General features: G+C 37.7%; 4 protein-coding genes across 8 annotated transcripts; 2 read left to right on the forward strand and 2 right to left on the reverse strand.

The window, feature by feature from the left end:
• Positions 1–215: 215 nt before the first annotated feature.
• LOC135606122 (cyclin-A1-4-like) lies at positions 216–6,035 on the reverse strand. The gene is made up of 11 exons (XM_065096939.1): positions 5,639–6,035; positions 4,356–4,731; positions 4,070–4,203; positions 1,809–1,901; positions 1,599–1,732; positions 1,443–1,518; positions 1,291–1,367; positions 1,172–1,205; positions 944–1,093; positions 652–786; positions 216–566 (listed from the first exon to the last, which is right to left on the reverse strand). The coding sequence occupies exons 1-11, from the start codon at positions 5,837–5,839 to the stop codon at positions 495–497; spliced, it is 1,482 nt and encodes a 493-aa protein (XP_064953011.1). The 5' UTR covers positions 5,840–6,035; the 3' UTR covers positions 216–494.
• Positions 6,036–7,405: 1,370 nt separating this feature from the next.
• LOC135606121 (serine/threonine-protein kinase RHS3-like) lies at positions 7,406–10,771 on the forward strand. Its single transcript, XM_065096938.1, has 3 exons — positions 7,406–7,722; positions 8,496–9,303; positions 9,788–10,771. Exons 1-3 carry the CDS (start codon positions 7,710–7,712, stop codon positions 10,641–10,643), a joined length of 1,677 nt encoding a protein of 558 aa, XP_064953010.1. The 5' UTR covers positions 7,406–7,709; the 3' UTR covers positions 10,644–10,771.
• On the reverse strand, positions 9,731–19,598 carry LOC135606123 (casein kinase 1-like protein 3). Of its 5 annotated transcripts, XR_010484691.1 has the most exons (18): positions 19,409–19,598; positions 19,244–19,284; positions 18,754–18,823; positions 18,523–18,671; positions 17,312–17,407; positions 17,146–17,216; positions 16,705–16,766; positions 16,563–16,626; positions 16,009–16,093; positions 15,797–15,923; positions 15,355–15,437; positions 14,876–14,936; positions 14,135–14,280; positions 13,792–13,968; positions 13,574–13,697; positions 13,162–13,223; positions 12,948–13,084; positions 9,731–10,515 (listed from the first exon to the last, which is right to left on the reverse strand). XR_010484691.1 is itself a non-coding variant. In XM_065096940.1 (15 exons), exons 1-14 carry the CDS (start codon positions 19,482–19,484, stop codon positions 13,795–13,797), a joined length of 1,305 nt encoding a protein of 434 aa, XP_064953012.1. In that variant the 5' UTR covers positions 19,485–19,598; the 3' UTR covers positions 13,438–13,697; positions 13,792–13,794. The 5 variants fall into 5 exon arrangements, 1 of the variants encoding a protein (XP_064953012.1); XR_010484690.1 differs by lacking the exon at positions 13,162–13,223; XR_010484692.1 differs by lacking the exon at positions 13,162–13,223 and having other exon boundaries at positions 9,731–11,570.
• A 1,104-nt stretch (positions 19,599–20,702) lies between these two features.
• On the forward strand, positions 20,703–23,660 carry LOC135584355 (pentatricopeptide repeat-containing protein At2g13600-like). Its single transcript, XM_065096941.1, has one exon. The coding sequence runs from the start codon at positions 20,745–20,747 to the stop codon at positions 23,115–23,117; it is 2,373 nt and encodes a 790-aa protein (XP_064953013.1). The 5' UTR covers positions 20,703–20,744; the 3' UTR covers positions 23,118–23,660.
• Positions 23,661–23,706: the final 46 nt, after the last annotated feature.

The raw sequence follows: 23,706 nt of genomic DNA on the forward strand, positions 1-23,706 counted from the left end.
ACTTTTCACACCTAGTTGAGGATATTAGAAACTTATAGGCATTCATATCTCATCAATAGAGAAACAATCATATAATGCTAAAAATATTCTTAAGAAAATTTCCTTCATAGCAACATAGTCAAAGCTCAAAGGAGGCACAAACAGTGATTAGTAGCAAGGTAAACGGTGAAAGAGATCAACCACGCTTGGGGCAAATTACTCCCGAAGACTGCATATAGATCCTCGATCAAATTGATAGATATTTTCACAGGGCAAATGACTTGACCACAAGATTTGCGATGTACATGAAAAGATCAGGAATACACAGAGTAAGTGAAATTGTCAACTAGTAGCCTCTCCATCAGATTGCCTGTCGATTAGTGGCTAGCTAACATATATGTATGCATTTGTGAACCGTTTACGTTTCACTGCCTTCCATCAGTTCAACCGGTCTCCTCATGCAATGGAGAAGTTGATTCATAACGCAGATTGTAAAACTAGTTCCTTGACTAAATCTAATTCCTTGCATCTTGGAAGTACTCTGCAGGTATGGAAGCAGGGCAGTACTTCTTGGCGACAAATTTGTACTGGGAAAGAGAGAAATGCAACTCCAGTGTCAAACAAAGAATTACGAACTTACTGCAAGCTCAGCAGCTCATATAAAAGATTTACCTTGTGCTGGCTGTACTTTTCTCTAATTGCCGGTAGGTTATTGCCTGAGCTAGTGCAGAATAGGCGATGCAATGCCTTCACGCAGTCAGAGAGATCAGATGGTTTATATAACGTGTAATGATCAAGTGTAGCATTCTGCATACAGTTTAAAATTGAAAAGTATTAATTCTAAAACTATAAAACTACAAACTGAATGTTGGGAATTGGAATCCAAGACTGATTAGCATTAGCAACAGAAAGATCACTTCCTAAAATGAAGATTTATTATACAAATGAAAATCGACAAACGTACCCAAGGCCTTTTTGCTGGTTGCAAGATGAACCTCGCCAAGAAAATAGCAGAAGCCGCTATAAGTGATGGAGCGTAGCAAAGCAAACTGTACTCCAGAAGTGAAATCTCTGCCACATAGCCAGCAAGAAACTCAAGTTGCAATGCTGGAACCTGGAAAAAGGAAAATGATAAGAATCACAACTCTCCATGAAAACAACTACGAAAGAGATGGGCAAAAGATGGAGTTACCTCATCAGATCCTTGAGCGGCCCGAATGAATCTCCTTTTCATATCACATTAGATGATATAGTCAGTAGTATGTCCGCATAATACTTGACAACATAGACACCAAGGTTCCTAGTTTTTACCTCAAAAAACACTTAACAGTTGGGGCTGTCATTTCATATTTCAGGTACTTCAAAACATCGGCTTCCATTTGAAAAACCTGTAACACTTAGACATGAATGGACAACACAAGCATTGGATATGATAACTTAACTAAAGTTGAAAGCACGTCCACCTCATCCTTGAAGTATGTGTTGTCAGTAATATAGCAAAATTCTTCCACTTGTGGGGCACATATCTCCTCATATTTTCTACAAGTATATTAACATATATAAATTATTATGAATGAAAGCAAACATACTCAATTAGAACATCTGTAGTCAGTTCTTACGCAGCAATAAGCATACAAGAAACACCAAGAAGTTGTAATCTTTGGCGGTTTATCTCATTGCCAGAAAGATACCGATCAATGTAATTAACAGTTAGGTATAGTGTATCAGGTACAAGACGATATTCTTCTGCGACCTGTGGTCAAGAAAAGATAAGTAAATTTGAATAGAATGAAATGGCATCCACAAGGAGTCGCTTGTTATGGATATACCTCTACAAGCCAATCTATTAGAATTGAACGCATACTTGCATTAATGTCCTTCTGAATTTTTTCCATGAAATCCGTGGAAGGCCTTTTCTTAGTCTGTCAGGTAAGCAGAAGATGTACTCTGATATCAGGTACAAAAACACAGTTCATTCTAAATTATGTCTACTCATACATCCAGACTAAGGAACTTAGTGCTTTGATGTATGTCTACTCATACATCAAAGTCGCAAATGAATCACCTTCTTTAATAGTATTATGTTACAGCATGAAATAAATCACACAAATTGACATTGAATACTTAAATTATAGTACAAGATACTGGAATTATAAACTAAAACTTCTTGAAATCAATTCAGCATAAGTCAAAATTTCCAATTATGGACAAACTAAGTGATACTGATAAGTTATAATTCATTAAAACCATCCTAGCCTACAAAATTGAATGACTAAGTTATTTCAATCGACAATTCAAACCTGCATCGCTGCATCAATTGGAAGATACAAGCGATTCTCAGTCTTTTGGGACCAAAATCTACTGAAACTATTGATGGTCTTAGAAGAATTTCTAATGCAGGACTTATACTCCAATATAAAGAAAGTTAAACATGAATTCAATATCCCTGCAAAATGCACGAGTTCGCTAATCAGTACCAAAACAACACACCATATGATGCAGGATCATTTTTATTTTATTTTGTATTTGGAATAATTTTATTTCTTTAGGGATTTTTGCAATGTAACATCTTATTTAATTCTACATCACTTTACGAGATATCTCTGAAACCATTGAAACGATTGGTATATATCTCCGATTGAAGATACTTTACAAGAAAGAAAAAACGGAAGGACAACCCTCAAAACAAAATTGGCAGCGATTTTTTTTTCTAGTATGGTATAAAGATGGTTACCTTAAGTAAAAAGAAATGATTTCTTTTGATGATTTTTCCTTATTCCTCTTTGTATTGGAGGTCTATTCAAAGAGAGAAAGAATTGTATCAAGTAAACATGGCTGAATGTATGAAAATATATTTTCCAACATTACGTACGTGATTTGGGGTCACATTTTCTTTTTAGATAGTGTGATTCAATAATCCACATATAGACATGCGAAGCAATGTGAAGCTTCATCCTTTATTCCTTGAGCCAGAATGAATCTGAGATTCTGATATTTCTTTTTCTCTTGTTCCTCATCTAAATTTTTTTTCTATTCCACAAATTCTATAAATAAAATTATTTTCTTTGTCCATCCAAGATTCATTCTACATCAGGGTTAGTATTAGAGATCTTCTACTAGATCACCAAAAATCCTATGTATGTCTGATGGCCCCATCCTATGCATCAATGTTTTCAACAATTAACAGTCAGTAGGAGCTTGTAGCATGGAAGACCAAATTAATTGGTGCATATTGCACCATTACTGAACTCGAACCAATAATGAAAAATATTCTTGCTTATAATTTGACATTGTTTTATATTTTCTTTGATCTCCTCCACCAAAGTCCCACCACACTTCTCCTCTACCTCTCTTATAAAAAATTTTCCAAACCCAGAACTTCTCATCACCCCTTTTCTTTATGTGATATTTTTATTCCTTTTTACCAAAATTTATAAATATCATTGAATCCTTTCTATTTTTCTTTATTGTGGGATAGATGAATGATTTTGTATCATCACTACTTTTCTCATTTCCTTCCATCTTGTTGTCTCTGGTTGCCAAAGATAACAAGAATCTTCAATTTGAGTAGCAAATTCTTTCAAATCATTGCTCAACAATATTGACAGTAAGCAAAAGTGAGTCTCTTCAATACTTCTATTTATTGTCTCTCACTTCTTTTTCTTCCCCATCTCCACCTTGAACATCAGATCAAACCCACATCAAATGCCTAGGCATTATTCAACAACAGAGACTTAAGACCCAATCACGTGCATATCTTCTTCTTTTTCTGCTACTGTACTGCCAAGCTGTAAGGCTGGTTGGCATAGTTGAAACTGGCAAAATATAAAACCTTAATTAAGGGCAACTATAATGGAGTATCAAACCAAAGAAATAAAGATAGCAATGCAAGTCCTAATAGATCTAGATTCCAGATAAAGAGAACCAATTTATGACCCTACTAGCAAGCAAGCAAACTAAGCAAACTCCTGGGAACATGTGCATTGATCAAGTAGAATGGCAAAGACAAGAACAGTTCACATCACGATATGCAGTACAAATATACAAAAGAGAACCTACAAAAAAGAGTATACAAAATCGAGAATCTCACCTCAGCTATGCGTAAATGTCTGTAGATATCACCAGCAAGTGTAGTGCAAAATTGTGGATCATCGTGGTTTGTATCAACATCAATGATGTCATCAACTTCCATCATCATAGGAACATCAATGCTCAATTTGGAACCTGATGAGTATATATGACAATCACTGGTGATTAGGCGACTAAAAAGAAACAATATATCAATTTAAGGTGCCAAAATTAAGAAGCACCAAGGATTATTGACTATGACAGCCCTACTGAAAAATTTATTTCAGAAAAAGTCAAAACAAGAGTACCTGCTTCAGCTGCATGCTCAGAGATGTGAAGGTTTTTATTTGCTTGTCTCTCCAAGGAATTTATAACTGAACAATCTCCTTTGTCTATATACTCAAAGTCAGGACTTCTCATCGAATCACATGTTGACATTGTTTCATCCAAAGAAACAGAATCTCTGGAGTGACCAGGCGACTTAAGTGTACTGCAGGGTGCAAGACAGGCAGGAACTGTAATCTTAGGTCCATTGTTGATTGAAAGTGAACTCTTGTTGCTAGATTTATTTGTATCTGGTTTAATAGCAGCCGAAGTAACTGCAGAGCTGCCACCCGATCTTGTATCACGATAACAACTCAAAGATCCCTTCTTTGTTGAAGCTGAACTTGTTGTGTTAATCTTCTAGATTGGCCAAAAATAGGATCAATCAGGTATTAACAAGTAATGCATCAAAAAGGAAGAATTAGATATACAAAAAATACCCTTAATCATGCTCAAACTTTAAGAAAAATTAAAAAAGTAGTCGGTGACCAACGAAAAATGCAGAATTTAGTGACGACATATAAGTAAAAGAACAACTAAGAAAAACGTTAATCTCCAATGGAATTAAGAAAAATATGTAAGCAAGATGCAAAGGAAAATAGTTGAAAATAGAAATCAACATGAGAAGGCCAGTAGGTTACATGGTTATAAAAAAAAAGAGCCAATATCCATGCGAGAGCACAAAAACATATTCAATTTTGAGTAAAATATCGCAAGACCTCATGTTCTAATTTAACCAGGGCTCAAATATAAGCACCTTATGCAGTATCCGAAGATGAAAGAACATCAAACATGAGAGTTTTCCAACAAAAAATATCGCATTACTCAAAAAAGGACAAACTACCATGTTTCACTGTCATTTTGTGTCAAAACCATCTAAACTCCATGAAAATAACATTAGAAGATATATCAAATAACTATTGCATTTGAGCTACTAAGCAAGAAATGTCAAATACTGACAGAATGTATACGAAGTGACAATATTTTCAGCTATAATAACGCCAGAAACAAAAAATGATCACTGAAATCTGTAGTTATATTAGGAACCCTAAAACAAAATTGGCACTCCAAGCGCCCTTATTCTAAGCATTCTACTGAAACGATCAGAATCCCAATTCATCATACAAAGAACACCGCAAACCTCTCTAGAGCATAATACTACATAACAATCAACAATTATATCGGGAAAAGGCGCGCGGATTCTACTAAAAAAGCACATCCATATATCCAAGAAGGTAACAAAGAATGCAGCGCCAAGTATACCCACGTTGGCCCCCTTAGCTCCGAGCGGCCGAGCAGGGTTACGTGCCACTTTGCTCTGGTTGCTAATATTCGCAAGCGCGACCCTCTTCTTGGCCTGCCCCGCCAAAGCTGCCGGCATCTTGGAGGCAGACTCCGTCGCAGCCGGCCTCTTCGCCGAAGCGGACGCTGCGGAGGCCGACGAGGAGATCGACGGCCGGCGATTCATCTATCAATGTCCCTCGATAAACCCTAACCCTAACAATCCCAAACCGGGAGCCCTCAACTCGCCTCGCTCCAATTCGGCCTCTCTCGCTACGAGATCAAGCAAGAAGGGCGAGGAGGCGACCGGACCAAGAAGGGATCAAGTTGCGAAACCCAACGTCAGGGTGGCGATGGGGGGTCTCCTTCCTTCTTCTTCTTCCGACAAGAGGAGCGGATTAAAAGCAGGAAGAGGGTGGAGAACGAGATGGATTTATCGACGCCCTTTTTCGATTAATTAATTTAAATTAAGTTCTTGGAGGGAAGAAGTCGTTTTGAATCCCGAAAGATCTGGACCGTCCATCATGGGATCATCACGCAGTCCCGCATCGTGGTGGCGCTCCTCCGCGTGGGCTTTATGATCATTGGACCCCTTCGTGACCGCCAGGTGGGACCCGCTCCTCTCCAAACCGGAGGCAGGTAAGAAGTCGAGCAGGGAGTACTTTTACCTCGACGGGTTTCACGTGGCTGTGATCACCGGGAGTGGGAATAGGATAGCAACCACCGGCAATGGGGGTGGAGTAACGAGCGGGCGTTCGGACGGACGAGGGAAGGGTGGGGGCGGTGAGGGGATCGCGGAGCTTTAAAATTCGAATCGACCGGCCCGGAAAGCTACGAGTTGTTTAATAATAATAATAATAATAATAATAATAATAATAGTTCAGGTAAAGCTACGAGATTTACCCTAATTTTTTATTGTTTGATTATATTCATGAAAATGTGTAAATTATTTAATGAACTTAGTTGTAAAAGAAGGTTTGTGTTTAATAGAATGTCATAATTAAACATAAGAACTACCTTAGATTAACCTTAAAATGGTTTGGATTGATGTTTTCCATCCTCGTACAAATTTGGATTAATGAAGATTTCATTCAAATCAAAAATTTCCAATTTCAATTAGTGGGTGAGAACCTAGATTGACCTATAAACTATATTTGTTGTGCAAGAAAAACTCAAGATCAAATAAGAAAAGGAAATAAATAATTAGAATGTAGCATACATAAAAAAGGCAAGATTATATATATACATATACAAATATTCCTCCAAAATATTAAAACTTAGCTTATATGCCGATCTCCACTAGTTGTTAGTTGTTATTTGAGATTCTAATTTATGGTTTATGTGGATAACATTTATAATATACATGGAGGATCTCAACATTTGAGAGAATGTGTATAAGTTATTTCAAAATTGATAATAAAAATATGTTATTATTGAAGCTTGTAACTATATATATAATCTCTAAATAAATCAATCTAATAACTATATTCCTTTGCTTAATATTAGCAAACTTAATGTTAGAATAGGAATAATATTATTTGAGCTCTGATCATAATAAAAAATAAGTCAAATATTATAAAATAAAATAAAAATTAGAAAATAAAATCTCGTGCTATCGTTTCTTTTATGCGTATGTCGTGAAGAATTAGGACGAAACTCTAATACGATAATTAAATAGAAGAATGGAAGATGTAAATATATATATATATATATATATATATATATATATACATGGGCGGTCGCTTCCGTTATGTTGACCTCCGTTTTCCTGGCGAGCTCTTCCATTCCGAGCTCTCGGGCTCGCAATTGCCGTCTAATCTCTTCCTCAGTCCCTAACTTTAGCCGATCGTTGCAACAACCGATCCCTCGTTTAAGTATGGCGTCCCTCCGCGGCTTCCTCGCCCGGCCCCAGGAATCCGACCCAGCTTCCTCATCCGGTCGACGGGCTCCGAGGAGGAGGCGGCCCCGCTCTCCCAATTTCGGACGCAATTACCCGTTTACTTCTTCTTCTCCGCGCCGAGATCTGGTGCCGCGATTTCTCTGTCCCAAAGGAATCCATGAGCCGCGTAGGTTGGTTCCTCGATTCCTTCTATGATTAGCACTCCGCAATCTTGTTTGATCGCAACTTTTCGGTGTATTTCAAGTTCTCATTCCGGATATATTACCTGATTCTCATCTTTATCCTCGTATGTTGTTTCTGGTATTGCGCGCGCTATTTAAGATGAGTTTTTGTATTGTTTCTTGCGTTACTTTTGGTGGTGTTATGGTCCGGTAAATGTGTGCGTTTCTTGGAATTGTCTTTTGTGCTGTGTTAACAATGTCATGCCAGTGTTGATCTTTTGTTGCTTGTATTCTCTAGAGAGAATGCTTTCAAGGAATCCTGACACAAGTAATCCTATCTAATCGTGGAGGAGGATTAGCCATTTTAATTCCCATGTTGCTGTGTCCGTAATTTAGTGTGCCCATTACCTGTTCGGTGAAATTTCGGAATAGCAATAACTGGGTTGACATGATTCTTTTCATTGAATCGAGTAGAAGTTCCATTTCGTAAACCGTTGAGACTAGTCCTGTTATCTGCTACTGCTTACAATAATTGCAGCTAACAGAACACTCATGTTGTTGGTTCATGGTCTCAAGGAGTCTCATTCTTAGACTGTGCCTTCCTTTGAAACTTGTTGTTCACAAGTTGAGCTGTAAAATCTTGTCTTGTTCCATCTTCTTGTATCAATCTGCAGATTAGCATATCATGCCATGGTTTTAACTCAAATCGGTTCCCATGTAGTTCTTTGGTTCTTCTGGTTCTTTCTATTTTATGCAAGCTGACACGAATGCCATTCTACCAGGAAAAGTATCATCTAATGACAAACAAGTGCATCCCATAGCCAATACCTCCATGGACCCAACAAAAAGCTCAGAGACCGGACATGGCCCAAACCCTAGGCCACCTATGAGTTCGGATTCAGTATCAACAAAAGTATCGCGTCACAAAGATCTGGAACCAGTTGCCAAGGATGTCTCAAAGAGTTCGAGTCGAAGCCCGAAACACAATCCAACCCACGGTCCTGGCTCCAGATTGCCAATGATTTCGGAAACTGCTTCGACCTCATCCTCTACCTCGACCTCAATCGGGACATCGACGGCAACAATGGCTGCAAAGAGCAGTGATGCAAAGCTTAGCGACTCCTGCACAACTGCTGTTCGAGGTAGCAGCAGTAGCAACAGAAGTGACAGCACAGAGAGTGCCAATTCTGCGCCCATTAAGCGGCACACAGGAGGCGATTGTCGTTGGGAGGCCATTCAATTGGCCAATGCAAGAGAATCCCCTGTTGGCATAGGCCATTTTAGACTCCTTAAGCGCCTTGGTTATGGTGACATTGGCAGTGTTTATCTTGTTGAGCTTAGAGGAACTGGTGCCTACTTTGCAATGAAAGTGATGGACAAGGCATCGATTGTTAGCCGTAATAAGCTACTCAGGGCACAAACTGAAAGGGAAATACTCAGTATGCTTGACCACCCCTTCTTGCCGACTCTGTATTCTCACTTTGAGACACAAAAGTTCTACTGTTTGGTCATGGAGTATTGCAGCGGTGGCAACCTCCATTCTCTTCGGCAGAAGCAGCCTAATAAATACTTCAGCGAGCAAGCTGCTAGGTAAGTCTCTTCAGCTTCTTCTTTACTTTTTTACCTTGTAAATAAACTATGTTAATTACATGCAAACTTTCTCTACCTTCCTGCAAACATCTTTCAATAATAATGTTTGTATACCTCTTTAGTTATTGGTCTCTTTCAGTAACCAAAGAGGACAATGGGAAATTGATACTTTATCCTCCAACCTGCTAACATTATTCTATCAGACATCATATATTTTGTGATCCTAAATTTCTACAGACAACACTTAATTTTTTAGCAATGACGTGCCATGTCATATTGACTTGGTTTTGAGTAAGGATCAATAAAGAAGCATGTTATACTATGCTACTTACATGTCTTTCTCTCCCTTGGTTTATTTTCCTGGACTATGCTACTTTTCATCTGTGTTGCATGTCTTAAATATGGTAATATTTTTGCTTCAAAATCATCATAATCTTTGAAAACGTTTTATTCATTCATTCTATTGTAATTGTTGAGGAAGCAGGTTCTATGCTTCTGAAGTGTTGCTTGCGCTCGAGTACCTGCACATGCTCGGCATCGTGTACAGAGACTTGAAACCAGAAAATGTTCTCGTGAGGGAGGAAGGCCACATCATGCTGTCGGACTTCGATCTCTCGCTGCGGTGTTCTGTTGATCCAACCCTAGTCAAATCCTCATCCGTTCGCAGTGGGAGCAGCGGCGGCAGTAGCGGCAACGACATGTTTGATGGCGAGCCACCGATACAGAGCTGCATCCAGCCATCCACATTCTTTCCTCGCATCCTCCCCAAGAAGAACCGCAAATCCAAATCCGATTTCGGCATCAACAATGGCTCTGCCTTGGAGTTCATGGCAGAGCCAACAAACGCCCGATCGATGTCGTTCGTCGGGACACACGAGTACCTAGCGCCGGAGATCATTCGAGGCGAGGGACATGGCAGTGCAGTGGACTGGTGGACGTTTGGGATCTTTCTGTACGAGCTTTTGCATGGCACGACCCCCTTCAAGGGATCAGGCAACCGTGCCACGCTTCATAATGTGGTCGGCCAACCGCTGAGGTTTCCGGAAACCCCACTGGTGAGCCTGGTTGCTCGAGACCTCATCCAAGGCCTGCTTGTGAAGGACCCACAAAGAAGAATTGCTTACCACAGAGGTGCTACAGAAATCAAGCAACACCACTTCTTTGAGGGTGTGAACTGGGCGTTGGTGAGAAGCATGGCGCCACCCCACATTCCTGAACCGATCAACTACAGTCAGTTTGCGAGCAAGGAGAAGAAGGCCACTGACGGTGGCCTCTCTGGGAGTAGTGGAAGCAAGGGCAGTGCAAGTGATTCTTCCTACTTTGATTTTGAGTATTTCTAGGAAAAAAAGGCCTTGCAGGTTAAATTGTCATGAATCTTTGGTGAGATGTTGGAAAGGCGATCTCTGTAAACATGAGTTATATTTTCTTCTGTGAATTAGAGAAATAAATGTTTCATTATTTAGGGAACTATATGGAAGTTGTTTGTTGTCATACCAATACTGCCTGATACGAGGAAGATTCTTTGACACTAAAAAAAACTGACTCGTTAATGCATAATTTTAAGGAACGAAGTCTTATTTTGCCGTTGACTACATTCCAAGCATAATTTTAAGGAACAAAGTTCTTTTGATATCTAACGACTAGGTTCTCTCAGACTTATGTTGCACGTAGTATTCCAAGAAGTCAATTATTTCTTTCTAAGCTAGGTCTATACCCAGATGAATATTAGGACCGAGAAAAGCAACAGCATGCCTGATCATATTGTATAATTTTTTTTTAGTAATATAGAATTGCCTAACTTTGATAACTAAATTATTGTACTCACGAAACCGGAAGTGAGCTTTGGTACAAATGTTTTTATTTTTATTCTACTTAAGGCGCATCAGGTACACCATCATCATCAGACTAGTCATTTAGGTTTAAACATTTATTAGATAAGATTTCAAATTATCAACTTAAGACTAACAATTTAAGTCTAAAAATTTATAATATAAGATTCCAAATCCTCAACGTAACGTGTGAGTCAGGTACACCATCTACAATCTAATTGTTTAAAATGATATGGATGCATAACTAGAGGGAAAATTTCTATATACCTGACAATGAGATAATTAGCTACATTCCAGTCATGATTGCATACAAATCATTGTAATAATGTACAGTTGAAAAGAATGCTCAGAGAGGTGCTTCTTTTTCTGTATGATTACCATATCGTGTCTTCAAAATACTTGTTACTATCTTGAGTTATTAAATCTCGATTCACGTGTCTGTACAAAATTATGAGGTAATAATGTTTCCCGAGATTGTGAAATTCTTTGGAGAAGTGCTAATAAACTAACTTCTTTCCCAACTATGTTTTCTTTTCTAGAACATGCTTTTCCAGAACACATAAATAAAGTCATGCAGATTATATATATATATATATATATATATATATATATATATATATATATATATATATATATATAAACAAATCCTAATCTATATAAAGATTGAAAAGATGAGACATGATCACTGGGTTGATGAATATCTGATAATATATTGTCATCTGCAAGACTAAATATAAGTTCTATTTTCTATCTCAAGTGACTTATACATGATGCTTGGCTAACCTAATTGGTTACCATCATTTAGCTAGCTAAAGTCATTTACAGAGAGATATTAATGTTGAATGTATGCAGGACATAGTGGGTCTACAGAATATTTGCGTCCAGAAATAGATGAAAAAAGCACTAGATTAATAATATGCAGATAAAAAAACGTCATTTCCTACCATCATCCCAAGAATACAAAATTATTACTAACAGGATATATAGATCTTCAGTGCATAAGTGACCTTTGCTTATGGAATTCAGACAAGAATAAAGTCCAACAATATTTCAACAGCTATGAACAAATTTTCTTTATCTTTAGGCATAAAAGCATTAACACTTGGTGCTTCACACCCAAATTGGCTTGGGCACTCAGGTAAAATGATTTGATTCACCAATCCCTAAATCTAGTCCCGAGTTGTTTATCTGTGATGTAGTGCTCAAATCTTATCTCTCTATGCATTTATATTTATGGAAGTATCTAGTCCAAAAGCAATTTGACAATAGACAAAGATACTGTTGAAAATAATGATCATTAGTCAGTTATGGATGAATCAAATCTAGAAATAATTAAATGAAATAAAGGAAAACACAGTTTTCCTTGGGCATAGAATCTTGGACAGGATATCCGTTAAGTGATGACAGATATGGTGGGAAGCACAGCATCCACCATCAATGCAAGTTGGGTCATACCGAATAAATCTGGTAACAAATAAATCTGGTAATCCAAATAACAAATTAAACAGACAGTTGGGTCATACTGAAGACCTAGTTTTTATCTGTCGCTGTTTAGATTACACCTGAAGATAATCCAGCACTCCAGATTTTACCAATCCATTTCTGTTGCTCCAGAAGAGTAATTGTACTAAATGTTATAGTTGCTATAGAATAAGGTTCCTTTGATCTGCTGACCTCAATTTTTAACAGTAGGTTTTTATTACTACCAGAAGTGCAGAAAAACTGACAAGCATAAATTTTAGATATACGGCTTAACTCGAGGAGCATTATTAAATTTTCAACAAAGCAGCAGAGCCTGGAATGTATCAAGAGTACCTTTTTTGTGCTCTCTGAAAATTTGTTCATGTTTTCCATACTGAAGACATGTTTTTCATCAAGTTGCTTGATCCAGAATCTTTGTCAGAAACCTTCAAAAGCATATATGTTGCTCTCTACCACAACAGCATCATGTTCTGGAAAATAAAATCATTAGATAGATAAGCCAACAGATGTGAAATTAATCCATAAAGCATGCCAATGACCAACTTACAGTTATAGCTGTACTGCAACATGGTAAAGACAATAAAAAGCAAGGAGACAGGCACCTGAAAACTACATAATGATCCTCAGTTTAGATCCCTGAGAGATTTCGAATACCTAATGCTAAAACTATCAAATGACCACCCATAGGTCTGAACCAAAGAATATATTTATACAAGCAGCAAAGTATTCAGACTAGATGGATCCACAAAGCAGACATCAGATTGTTACAAATATCCTACTCTAGCTAGTAAAAAGAACAACATATAATTTATCAACAGAAAAATGAAGAAGAGAATTTCACTGATCATCCAGGTTAAATGGAATTAAAAAAAAGGCTAGACCAGCAAGAGTTAATTTTTTGACACAATATCAACCATGTCTCTTAAGGATCATTTAGCAACATCTGTATCTGAAGTCACCTTAACACGAAAACACTATGTATCCTGATATCCATGAAGCGACTCGAGTAACAACAGATTTGAAGCCACCTTTGTAGCATAGGCTTCCTCTTTTGTGGGACCTAACCTCCATTTGAACCTACACCTGAAGAGCCCATAAATGACATGCATTCAACCACAGAAGTCTCCAACATGAAGATGGGGCACTGAACACGGGAAGATACACAGTACAGCATTACCAGTCATTTGGCTGAGGTATTGCGGTGTATCATAGAGATCCAACTGCTGGATGAACCAAGGTGCGAAGTATCAGTTGGACCTGATTGTTTGGAACTAATGACATTTTTCTTTGGTGCACCAGGAAAAGCAAATGATGTACTTGGTGCTTGTGCTTTCTCAGAGCTTGTTCCCACCTTCTGAAACAATTAGAGAACCAACCATTTCATAATTAAGGTATTACAAGAATCAATACTCCATAAAGGAAACTTTTATATCAGAATAGTTTACTGTTTCTAGAAGTGTATCTAGATGTCTAAAAGGAATGCTTCATCAGTAGAAGATAAATGAGTTGTCACGGCTTACCAACTTGTCAATTTGCTGATTGTCAGAACTCAAAGTATTATCAGCTGCAAGCTTGAACTGCATTTGAACCGTAGGACATGCAGAACTACTTGGTCCAATATGCTCTGTAACTTCATGAGGGCGAGGAACATTATGTGCATTTGTAACTGGAATTTGATTTAACCAAAACAAAAACGTTATATGAGCATTCAAATTAACATTAGCATAGAACCTATAAATTTTAAAATTAAAATTCAAGACAGTCTATGATTGACTGACTGCTGATTTATAGCTTCATTTCTGCTCCAAGAGATAGGTACTTCCAATTTATGTACTGTCAGGTGAAACAATTTAAAAGCAAACTGGAATCGCCAGCACATGATAATAATAAGGCTCATAATTTCAGTAATGTGGATAATAATGATTCGGTTGAGATAATTAGGAAGAGAATGAAATCTTCATGTCAGTAAATATGCTAACCTCAGTAATAACCAAAACATTTTATTGTCATAAAAAAATTCAACTTTTGTCTGTGTAATGAACAGTGATTAATCAATAATTCCAAAACTCTTCATAACAATCTGAAGTAAAACACTTTGTTTGTATATTTCATTAATTAACACAGATACCATGATATCTGCACTCCATAACAAAAACAATAACCAAAAGGATGCAACTGCTTATTTTCAATCAGTACTGACCATCAACTGAAAGAAGGAAATTACCATGAGTAAACTACAACACTAGTGAAATTAGAGTCACCTTGATGTTTGTCAACATCCATTGGAGTCGGTCGGAGGCTAGTCATCCCACCAGCAACTGGCTGGCAATTCAGATAAAAGATCTCATCAATAAAGATGTTGTGGAGCCATTTTACAAGCTGAATTTCTACAAGGACATCAATGTAATTGCACAGACACCCCCGGAGAAAAAAAAAAAGGAAGAAACTTAGTAAGTCAATGCTCGTAAGTTAGAAGGAATGAAGATCACTTAGTAAGACATCCACTCAGTCATACATCAAAAAAGCTGGGTTGAAATTCAATCACTTTAGCTCAAAACCTTTATAATTTAATCAGACCATCTTGTCTCCCAATAAGACAAAGCAAAACCTTAGCTATATATCATATTGTGAGTGCCCAGCAATCATATGCGTTGTCAAACCATACAAAAAAAATGGGTAAAGATCTAACTACCACCTAAAGGAGCTTTGTTGTGTATTTGATAAGTTAAAGAATACTAACAGAGAACCGAAGCTGAGATTTTGTCCTTTGGGCTTTCTGATACTTCAAAATCGTCCAGTCAAAAATATAATCAGATTCATAACCTGCCATAATGAGAAAAAAACAAATTTAGTGAAATTCATATGACAAAGATAATTATGTTGGCAATTATCAGCTTATAACAAGTCAACAAGTCCACAAGAAAATTGCATTAGCGCAAAAAAAGAATCCTATAGAAGATCACTTCTACGCCAGTTTACAAAAATTGACTTTCATGTTCTGAAAGACATTCTAGTAGCATTTTCTTTGGTTTCACTTACATATGCAGTCATGAAAAATAGTGCAATGATTTTGAAAAAAATAAGATCGGAATATATTCTCAACCTAATAATGAATAAAGTATGCTTCTAAGCCAGAATATGAAGGAAAAGTGGCAAAATAATCATGCTTTTCAAGGGATTACCTTCACGATTAAACAAGTCATGGAAGAGGCGCTTTAGAAATCCATAATCAGGCCGTTGCTCAAATGTCAAAGAGTGGCAGTAATGGAAGTATGAAGCAAATTCCACAGGATGAGATTTACATAAAACCTATTAAAAGTGAATCATATTGACCATATTAATAAGATTTCCAACACTATGATATGTAAAACAGATGTATATATAGACCACGTACTTCAATAGGAGTTGAAAGCTTCTTCTCGCAAATCTTATCATACTTCTGTTTCTTTGTGGCAGCTTTCAGACCTTGCCATGGAAGACTTTAAAGAATCACAAGAGAGTTAATTATACCAATGATGTATGAACAGAAAATGCAATAACTGACACAGCAAATACTTGGAAGAAAAGATCTGTGCTCTTGAAATGACAAAAATAAATGAAGAATGTGAGGAAGTACTCAAAAGCAAGATCCTACTAACTCATGTATATATAGACTACTCATCATTATTGCTTTTGTACAAACAAAAACTATTTCATAAAGCATTTTAAATTTCCTTTGAAACATGAATGACTCAACAATTACAATCTGCCCAAAACAATAGTCTATACTCTGTTTTAATTTTAAACACTCATGATATTTCAGGTGTCATTCATCACATATCAGAATATATCAACCCCAATGACCTTATAAAACAAGGAAATGATAAGTTGCTACAATTCTGAAGTAGGGTAACAGAGGAAGGGAAGTTAAATTTGGAAAATAAACATACTGTCTCAATTTAAGCATACCTCCCTCTGAGGAAATAGAGAAAAACATAACCTAGAGATTCCAAATCATCCCGACGACTTTGCTCTGAAAAATGGATGGCTCATCCAAGTGAGCATGGCACCGAATTAAGATTTAACAGTGCTTTGATTTGTCTCCACTTACCAATGCCTAGATGAGTATTGCAACTTGCATAACGAGCAGTTCCAGTCAAGCTCTTATTTTCTCTGGCTCATGAAAAAGATAAAGTTAATTTTCACCTAAGCATTCAAAAGGGCAATCAGTCAATAAAACAAATGCAGGGAACAATATTATCAGAGAAGAAGAAATATCGAGTCTTTTATATCTGGTAACACAAACTTCCATGAGTTTTATCTCTTTAGTGTTCTGCTGCTTGTTCAATAAATTGATGCCAAGGTAAAAGTTCCCAATTTTGTGTTTCTTTTTCTATTCGAAAGCAGCTCCAGTTGATTAGAAAATGTGTTCATACTTCACAACTCACCAACTAGAAAGACCCATACTAATCTTTATCCAAGGTATTCTAGATACAGTAAGAATGAGTGATATAAAAAACTGTCAGTCTTATTCAGGTAGAAGATTGCTCACTTGTATGGAATATGACGGTTGGTGGTAGAATCCCTATATCTTTTTGCAAGCCCAAAATCAATGATGTATACCTGGACAACCATATTCAAGTACGTATCATTAGCAAAGAAACCCCAACAATGCATATGCAACCATGAAACTGATAAGAGGCACTTAGTATTGCTACCTGATTGGCTTTTCGACCGAGACCCATTAGGAAGTTATCAGGTTTTATGTCTCTGTGTAGAAAACCCTTTGAGTGCACATACTCTATTCTTGAAAGCTGTAATAAACAGAAGTAGATCAAGGCTAATTATTAATTTGGTTTATTGGAACTCAAAAACTACAAAAATAATATAGCATGACTATACATAACAAGAAACAAAGTATTACAACTTCCATCTACTTCTTGTGCAAGAGGTACTTGACTGAAACTCAAGATAGCAAAAATAGTAAGAGTGAATTCAAGTCAAGCATCCAAAGGTCTTAAGACATTATCAAGGGTGCTTTCAGAACACATGACATGCAGACATGTTTCTTTAATAAAATACAAACCATGCACATGGACATGCACATAAACATACATACAAACATAGACAAATCCATATCCACCCACATGCAAGCATGCCAAAGCACATATACAAGCAGAGGTGCACATGCACATCAACAACATACTAAAGCGCATGACACATGGCTTGATGAACCATAGAAATAAGAGTTACTGGAATAAAGTATAAAAGAGCCATGCAAAGAAGCTAGTATTACACCAGATAGATAAAACACAGAGTATACCAAATGTTACCCCATGGCATTAAGTATGAGATTAAGAACCATGAATTATCCACTAATATTTAAAACCTGCATATACAGACTCACTAAATTATTTCAGATACTACTAGAATAATACAATTTTGTTGCCAGTAAGCCTCATATGGCATCCAAAAGCAGCCTTCTTGTACATTTTAACTCTATCAATTAAAAAAAAAGAACATGAAGTCCTTTTGATGCTGAAAGACACAAATAATTTGGAGTTCAAAGATGAATGTATATATATATATATATATATATATATACTGAAAGCAAAGAAAGATGGTGACCTTATGTCATTAAGAAAAGGTGATTATGATAATTTTCAGACATCACACTCAGACTCATACAAAAGAAATGCTTATTTCAGTTTCCAATGATCTTTGCTTTTATCAGCATAACAGAATTTGTTTCAAACATATTTGAACTTTTTATCTGACCATTTCAGTACTTCTCTTGATGCAATTATCCTTTCATGAAAACCTTTTATATCTTTCAATAGTAGAGTTTCAAAATCATAAACAGGTGTAAATAGCAGGTATAACTGTTTCATGAAAATTGTTTTATCCTAATATGATAATTTCCTGTTACCATCTGATCTGCAAGCAACAGAACTGTCTTTAACGAGAACTTGCGACCGCAATAGACAAACAGATCCTCAAGGCTTGGACCAAGCAAATCAAGAACAAGCACATTATCCTCTCCGTCGACGCCACACCATTTTATGTTAGGGATACCACCTGAAAGCATGATTTGTAATTTAATGTTATCATATATCCCAGAGTAGGGGCAGTGATTTGACATATGACTTATATCACGCACTTCCACCCTGAAGAATGTTGTACAACTTGGCCTCGTATAGTAACTGTGGATGCTTGGACCGAGTGCTCTCCTGCACACATGATTAGCAAAATTAAGCATACACGCCAGCAAGAAACTGAATCATATATAGGCAAATCCACCAGAGTAAATTAGAGGAAGACAATCCCAACTGAAATTTCCAGGAGACAATGCCTTGAACATCCGTTCGAAAACAGAATCAAGTTTGAAACAAACTACTGGTTAATAACCATAAATTGCAGCTGCACAATCAAAACTCTAATCAGGACTTCAGGCGATTGTCAATAAACTCAAGCAGATTCTAACCAAATGGTGTTACATAAATACATCGATCAGTCGAAAGCTCAACCAGTTGACTCCATGCCAAAAGAGAAAACGAAAATTCTCCTAAATCTCCCCCTAGAAATAAATCGTCAAGCAAGGATCTGAAAAGAAAGATCGAATACAGCAAAACAAGGATCGGTCAACTTACGATCTTAACCGCGACGATCTCAAACGTGTCGACGTGTGTCGCTGTAACAGACGAAATCAGCACAAAGAGATAAGCACCGAATAAGAAAACAGACAGAAACAATAAAAAAAAGTCAACGAAAAGCCGAATTCAAGGAAAGCAGGAGCGGAGGATCAACGTATTCACCGAGAAAGATCTCGCCGAAGGATCCACTCCCGATCTTGCGCCCTAGCTTGTACTTCCCGCCGACGATCCGATCCATGCCTCGATCGCTTCCACTCCTCCCTCAGAGGAGCATCAAGAACTAGGGTATCGATCGGAGGCGAAGGATTCACGAGGGCGAGATCTCTGCGTATGAGAAGTCTCAGAAGACGACGGAGACGAGCTGAGGGGCATTTCCGATGATTTATAGGCCTGGCTCGCCAGCGAGGAGCGGCTGCTCGCCGTTGGGGATGGCGGCCGGGTCGGTTCTTTATCAGGATCCGTTAACCTGTTTAACCGGATCCATTTTTCTTTAATCGGGTTCGAGATTAATCCATATTAAAAAAGAATATATCCCGATTTAAATATGGATCCAAAATTCATGCATTAAATAATAGTGAGGTTTCGATAAGGTGAAATTTGAGAGCACTTTCTTCATCATTAAATCATAATAATAATGAATATGATCGATCTGTTCCGTTGAGAAAGTGAATCACATTCAAATTCAAGTAAAATTAATGACATCATTTTAAAGATTTTAATTTGATGATCATACATATTAAAAATTTAGGCTTAGATGAAAATTAGATCTTCAAATTTAAGCTTAGATCTTCAAATTAGATCTTGGAATATTAAAGCGAAAAGTCTTGAATTCCAATCTTCATTAGCCCTGAATCATTGACAGAACCCTAAAAGCCCAAGTGAAATGATCTATCTTAACATGAGTAATTGATGTAATTTATCCTAAAAATATTTTTAACTTAACTAAAAATAAGACTCAATAGCAATAAAATATTGATAATGGTGTTTATTAAAAATTAATATAAAAACCCTAAACCTCACGAATACCTCAGAATTCAAATATTAAGGATTTAGGGGCTCATATGAAGACTACATCCCATCTCCATACCTCAAACACTAAATATTAAGGAATATGGGTTTTAAATGAGAATAACATCACATTTATGTTATTTTATTTTTGGGAAAAGAGAGTAAGCCTAAAAAATTTTATGAGGCATGAAATCCATACTTCACATTTGAAATATTGGTACAAAAAGTGCATCCCATCTCCACACCTCACACTTTAATATTAAGGAATCCATGGGCTTATATGGAAACAAAATCCCATTTACCTCAACATTTCAAAATACTAAAGATAGAGGGGTTTATATAAAAAGTACATCCCGTCTCTACAACTTACGATTCAAATATTAAAGAATCTTAGGGGCTTTATAGAAAATGACATCTCTCTCTCTCTCTCTCTCTCTCTCTTGCTGAATGGTCTTCCGCTATCCCCTCCAAATTAAGCTTTCGAAGACCCATGAGATCTCCCACTCATCCGTGGGCGGCCGTCACCCGATTGTTCTCTACCTCTACCTCCCAAAATGCCTCCTCTAAGAGGCCCCCGACAGTCCGATCCCTCGCCTCTGCCGGTCGCATCAAGGACGCGATCCGGTACCTCATCCTCCGCCGCCATCTCGGCCGCCCGGTCTATCCGGAATGCTTCGTTGCCGTCATCAAACACAGCGCGGCGCCGGAGACCCTGGGCGTCGCGCGGCAGCTCCACGCTCACATGATCATCACGTGCTTCGATCAGGATCCCTTCCTCTGCAACCATGTCATCGACGTGTATGGCAAGCGTGGCTTCCTGGGCGACGCGCATTGGGTTTTCAGAAGGCTGGGGAGCAAAAAGCTGCATTCTTGGAACATACTGATTGCTGGGTACTGCAAGTTTGGATTTTTAAGCGAGGGGAGACTTCTGTTTGATGAAATGCCTAGGCGGGATGCAGTTTCTTGGAATACGTTAATAGCGGCCTATGATCAATGGGGACCGTGTGAGGAGGCGATAGAGGTTTTTGCTCATATGATGCGTTCCTGTTGTATAGTGGATCATTTCGGTGTCTCAAGTGTGATTAGTGCTTGTGCCAATCTTAGATTCGTGCAGAATGGGAGCGTACTTCACGGGCTTTCTGTAAAGATTGGACTTGACTCGCATGTGCAGGTGGGTAGCGCTATCATTGGATTATATTCGAAATGTGAACAATTGGATGATGCTAGAAGGATTTTTGATCAAATGAATGTCAAAGAAATATTTACTTGGAATTCCATGCTTCATGGTTTTATTCGGTGCTCAAAGATTGGTGATGCTGTTAAATTCTTTGAGAACATGCCACATAAGGATGTGGTCTCATGGACAACGATTATGGCTGGTTGCTCTCAACATGACAGGAATGAAAATGCAATTTACTTCTTTCAGAAAATGCAGCAAGATGGGTTGAGGCTAGATTGGGTGTCTTTTCTTAGTGTTTTAGATGCATGTGAGGGGTTGCTGGATCTTGAAGAAGGCTCCAAGATTCATGCAAAGATGGTTAAAAGTGGTTTCGGAGCTGACAGGATTGTTGGAAGTGCATTGGTCTCATTATATGCAAAATGTGGGTGTTTAACTGATGCGAGAAGCGTAACCCACAGTTTGGCTGCTGTCGATGACTTCTCATGGAGTGTTTTGATAGCTGAATATGTGAAGCATGGATGCTTGGATCGTGCTTGTGAATTGTTTGATAGCATGGCTATCAAGACTGTCCCACTATGGAATGCTTTAATTGGAGGTTGTGCTGCAGTTGGATTAAGTGAAGAGGCTTCTGAATCCTTTAAAAGAATGCAGATGGATGGAAAATATGGTGATAGCTACACCTTTGGGAGCCTCCTCCTCAGTGCTATTCATTTGGGAAGGCGATTTGGTTCACAACTCCATTCACACATAATAAAATTGGGGTTTGACTCTTCTGTTTTTTTAGCTAGTGCTCTCATTAACATGTACAGCACCAATTCAAATTGTGAAGCAGCTGTCAGAATATTCAAATTGGTCAAGGATCCAAACCCCATTGTATGGAATTCCATGATCTCTGGGTATGCATTAAATAATCTGGCTAAGGATGCCATGCTTACATTTTCTCTCATGGTAGCTTTAGGTATGAAACCAGATAATGTCTCATTGTCACTTATTATTGATTTATGCTCAAGATTATTGACCCTGCGTGGTGGAACACAGGTTCATGCCTTTGCATATAAGTTGTGTTTTGAATCGGATGTCGTGGTTGGAAGTGCTCTCATAGACATGTATGCAAAATGTGGAAGCATTGATTGTGCATCATCTGCATTTGCTGATATATATAGGCACACTGTTGTTAGCTGGACTGCATTGGTAGGTGGTTATATGAGATTGGGATTGTGTGATACAGCAAACAAGCTTTTCAATATCATGCCTGAGCGCAACATTGTTTCTTGGAATGTAATGATTTCTGGATACACAAAACATGGCTTCGCATCAGAAGCATTGCAAATATACTCTCAAATGGGTAAATCAGGTCTACTGCCAGATCTGATAAGTTTTACCACTATTTTAACAGCTTGCAGAAACTTTTTTCTAAAAGAAAGTGGAAAGCAAGTTCATGCACAAATAATAAAGAACGGCTATCATGTGAATCCACAAATTAATTTTTATCTGACTTGTATGTACCAGAAATTTGGTGAGCTTTGGCATACCAAAGAACTTCCTTCTGGCTCTTCTGATTTGGTGGTTGTGGCTGCTGCAGATAGAGCAGAACCAGATGTTGTTACAGAGAACATTGAACTTTTAGCATCTGTCTACTTCAGCCACTTTGGCAGGACAAATTTTCAACACGGAGCTGATTAATTAGTCCGGTTCTTTATCAATTGTTCATCTCCTTAGGTGTTATGCCATGCATTTTGAACTGCTGGTTGTCCATAACATTCTATTTGAGAATCATGTGTTAAGAGCCAAGCCAGTCGAGCAATAAAGCAAGCAAAAACAGAGACAGAGGGAAGAATGAGGCAGGGATGGCTCAGCAGATGATGGCATTTTGAGATTAATGCCCAGTGCCATAATCAAAGCTGATGATCGTAAGCTATGTCCTCCATACCAATCAAAGATCCACGGACTACAGATGCTCTCTCTTGATGGCCTTTCGCCTCTTCAAGTGTCCTTTGTTCTCAATGCCCACAACCATCCGATGCATGGTTTTCAATAAGCGTCCATGCATTTTGAAATGAATTTTGCTGATCGTCCATAACATCCTATTTGAAAGTCATGTGTTCACTTGGTCAAAGGTGAACGATATTGAGATATCTCAATTTATTTCTTGTGATATCTGAAGTTAAATGTCAATTGTGAACGACTACGAACGGAAAAATTTACTGCCTATGAGCTATTGTTGTATGAGGATTTTCTCCTGTTCCCAAGTTAATGGTTTTGGAACAAATGG

Source organism: Musa acuminata, chromosome BXJ2-2 (genome assembly GCF_036884655.1).
Source record: "Musa acuminata AAA Group cultivar baxijiao chromosome BXJ2-2, Cavendish_Baxijiao_AAA, whole genome shotgun sequence".
In the NCBI taxonomy this organism is placed as follows: domain Eukaryota; kingdom Viridiplantae; phylum Streptophyta; class Magnoliopsida; order Zingiberales; family Musaceae; genus Musa; species Musa acuminata.